Source organism: Neopelma chrysocephalum, unplaced genomic scaffold (genome assembly GCF_003984885.1).
Source record: "Neopelma chrysocephalum unplaced genomic scaffold, ASM398488v2 Primary Assembly neopelma1_92637, whole genome shotgun sequence".
NCBI lineage: Eukaryota > Metazoa > Chordata > Aves > Passeriformes > Pipridae > Neopelma > Neopelma chrysocephalum.
In genome coordinates, this window is record NW_020921374.1 from 1 (window position 1) to 3207 (window position 3207).

General features: G+C 37.1%; 1 protein-coding gene across 1 annotated transcript; it reads left to right on the forward strand.

Annotated features, from left to right (window-relative positions):
* Positions 1-6: 6 nt before the first annotated feature.
* Positions 7-2851, forward strand: LOC113980137 (thioredoxin reductase 3-like; the record flags this gene model as incomplete). Its single annotated transcript, XM_027707375.1, has 5 exons — positions 7-57; positions 245-358; positions 1219-1291; positions 2120-2239; positions 2643-2851. Coding segments are annotated over 5 exons (552 nt in total), but the record flags the coding sequence as incomplete, so codon positions are not given.
* Between the last annotated feature and the right edge of the window lie 356 nt (positions 2852-3207).

The following is a 3207-nucleotide window of genomic DNA, read 5'->3' on the forward strand; positions in this document are numbered from 1 at the left end:
GTGCCTAATGTATTTGTCAATGGAACTCACATAGGTGGCTGTGATGCAACGTACCAGGTAACTTAACTTTAAAAATCAGATAGAAGTAGACAAGACTGAGTGAATTTGCTGTTTGATCATAGTTAAATTTTGTGTGACCTATTAGACTGGGTGTTCTAGCTCAGAGGAGTCACTGTGACTCAGCTGCTGTTTGCTCAAAAATGTGTGTGCTAATTTGATTTATTTTTTTTTCTCTGTCTCTCAGGCTTATCAGGACGGATCACTGCAGAAACTTCTTGGGGATAGCAAAGATACAGAACCCTATGAATATGACCTCATTATCATTGGTGGTGGCTCAGGTGGACTTGCATGTTCCAAGGTATGTCATGAAAATTTCATTAAAGAACTGGTTGTATGTAAAACTTCTTCAAAAGCTAATCTTTTAATTATATTACTATAAAACAGTGTATATTTTGATGAGTATTATTGTTCAACTTGTTAATTAATGAACCAGCAGTGGTGCTCACTCAGGAGATAATGGTCTGTGTGGACCAGTTTCTAGCCAATGTCTATTCAGGTCTTGATCCTAATAATAGGTTTTAGTTTTCTGACTGAGGGTGGAACCAAATGTTTTTTAAGTACCTCTTCATGTGTAATACACAGGCACTTTAACACTTCCAAACAGTAATATAGAAAACTTAAAGGCTACTCTTGAAGACTTTTAACACTTTAGGATACAGAATCATCAGTCACCTGAAATGAAGTGCTTTCAGCTGTCACTTTTTTTTTTTTTTCATCCATGAACATGCCAAGTCAGTCCTGCCCTCCTAAGGGAAAAGGAAACCTTTTTTCATCCATGAACATGCCAAGTCAGTCCTGCCCTCCTAAGGGAAAAGGAAACCTAACAGCATAAATATTTCTTTAGGTGAGGTAGAAGAGTATCATAGGCTCATAAGCCCATCTCTTACCTTTTTCAGGTCGTGGGTTTTAACAGCATAGGATGATGGGGATGCAGCGTTGAACATATAAGCAGACATTCAAAGTTTGGAAGAAAGTAATAGTTTCTGAGGGATTTCAATTTTTGTCTAGTGAAGGAGATAGAAGAGCCATATATGATAATGAAACTAACTGATAAAGACAGTAAAGTCTTCTATTAGTGCTGAGTGTATCATGAACATAAATGACTGGACAAGCCTTCTTGGTTGAGTAATGCTGACTGATCGTTTCCATCTTTTGTAGGAAGCCGCTGCCTTGGGAAAGAAAGTAATGGTATTGGATTATGTTGTTCCAACACCTCTTGGAACCTCATGGGGTAAGCTTCTGTTATCATGTATTTTATGATGCTCCAGTACCAGTGATACATACTGAGATGTTATATATCATGGATTTGTGTTCTTAGAAATTGAGGCTGAATTCCTGTAATTCTGGTACGCAGATAACAAAAGGAGTTGTTTTCCTGGCATGCCTGCTGCCTTTCTGGATAGTTCTTGCTGTTTTGTGCATTGCTAACTCTGTTCTTTGTCAGATGTTCTAGTTTTGATCACTTTCAAATAGTGTCTGGGTGGTGTGTGTGCACTGGTTCTATTTTGTGGACAACTGCCTTTAGAATAGTGGCTACATGCCTATATATGTCTCACCTTTCCATAATTACAGACACCTGCTGTCTGACCTTATTAGTGATATTGGAAGTTTAGAATGAATAAGGAACTTCATTGGTGAAATTTTATTTAGTTGAGGAATGAATGTGCTTTTGTAGCTAGTATGTCAAACACATGCATGTTTCAAATTCCTCATAATAGCTGATACTAAACTCTAGGAACTCTGGGCTTTCTGCCTTGCTTACTTGCCAACTTAACCAAAATCTTAAGCACTGTGGAATAAGTAACCTGGGTCTGTGTTTAAGATACACTGTACCCATCTTGGTTCAGTGAGTCTGGTCACTTCTTAAACTGAATCCAAATTTATAAGCTTAGTGTGCTCATTGTATTTTAAAATGTCTCTTGCAACAGAAATTTCATGTTACTTGTGTGACTGTAGCAAACTTCACCAACTGATATGTGGGTGATTATATAAAGCACATAATAGGAAAAGCATAAATGTCCTGTTTTTTGAAACAATAACGTGGTTCTTTCCATCTTAGGACTTGGTGGCACATGTGTAAATGTAGGTTGCATTCCTAAGAAGCTAATGCATCAAGCAGCACTTCTGGGCCAGGCACTCCAAGATTCAAGGAAATATGGGTGGCAGTATGAAGAACAAGGTTAGTGAGAACAGGGAGGACAGCCCAAGACTGTACAGATGAGATGCTGAGCTCAAGACCGTTCTTGTGCTTTGGGCTCAATAAATTAGAAGCAGAATTCAGTAGTTTTCTTAGGTGAATCAGAAGGGATCCTCCTTCTTGAGTCATAAAAACCTTTAGGGTTGAAAGTTAATTGTGTTTTGCTCCCTATATTATCTGAAATAAATGAAAGAACTTCTAAAATGGGCTTATTTCAGATAGTAGCAAGTCAAGTAAATATTAGCATAGTAGAACAAGACCTTAATAATTATCCTCATTACTGATAATGATGTTTTCTTTCGCATGATATATAGCGAATAAGGGTTTTTTTAAGGGTTCATTGCACTTTTATTTCTTTAAATATGAAATTATTGTCTTATTTCAGTTAAACACAACTGGGAGGTCATGGTAGAAGCAATTCAGAACTACATTGGTTCTTTAAACTGGGGCTATCGAGTGTCCTTGAGAGAAAAGTCTGTGACATACCTCAATTCTTATGGAGAATTCGTTGAACCACACAAAATTAAGGTATGCACTGCATTTAAAAGACTTAATTGGGAGGGAAAACTCGTGTTCTAAAACTGCCTTTTAAAATCCAGCACAGAAAAGGCTTCATCTTAACATTGCCGGCTTAGGTCAACTGAAGTTAAAAACTCGTTTGTGAAATAAGTTATTGATTTAAATAATTATTGTACTTTAGTACATTCCACAGTGTCTGCAAACCTAGTAAGTGTTACATAAGAGTAACGTGGATATCTTTAAACCTGGGTCTTGCAAGAACAAAGTAAGGTGGTCTCAGTCTCTAACTTCATGACTGAGTTCAGCAGCCTGAGTGAGGAGGGGAAAAAAAGAAAAGTTTTAGCTGTATGATTTTGCAACTTGGAAAACCTTCATACTAAAGCAAAAAACTATTGAAATTAAATTCAGATTAAGCACTTGCGTAACAGCAC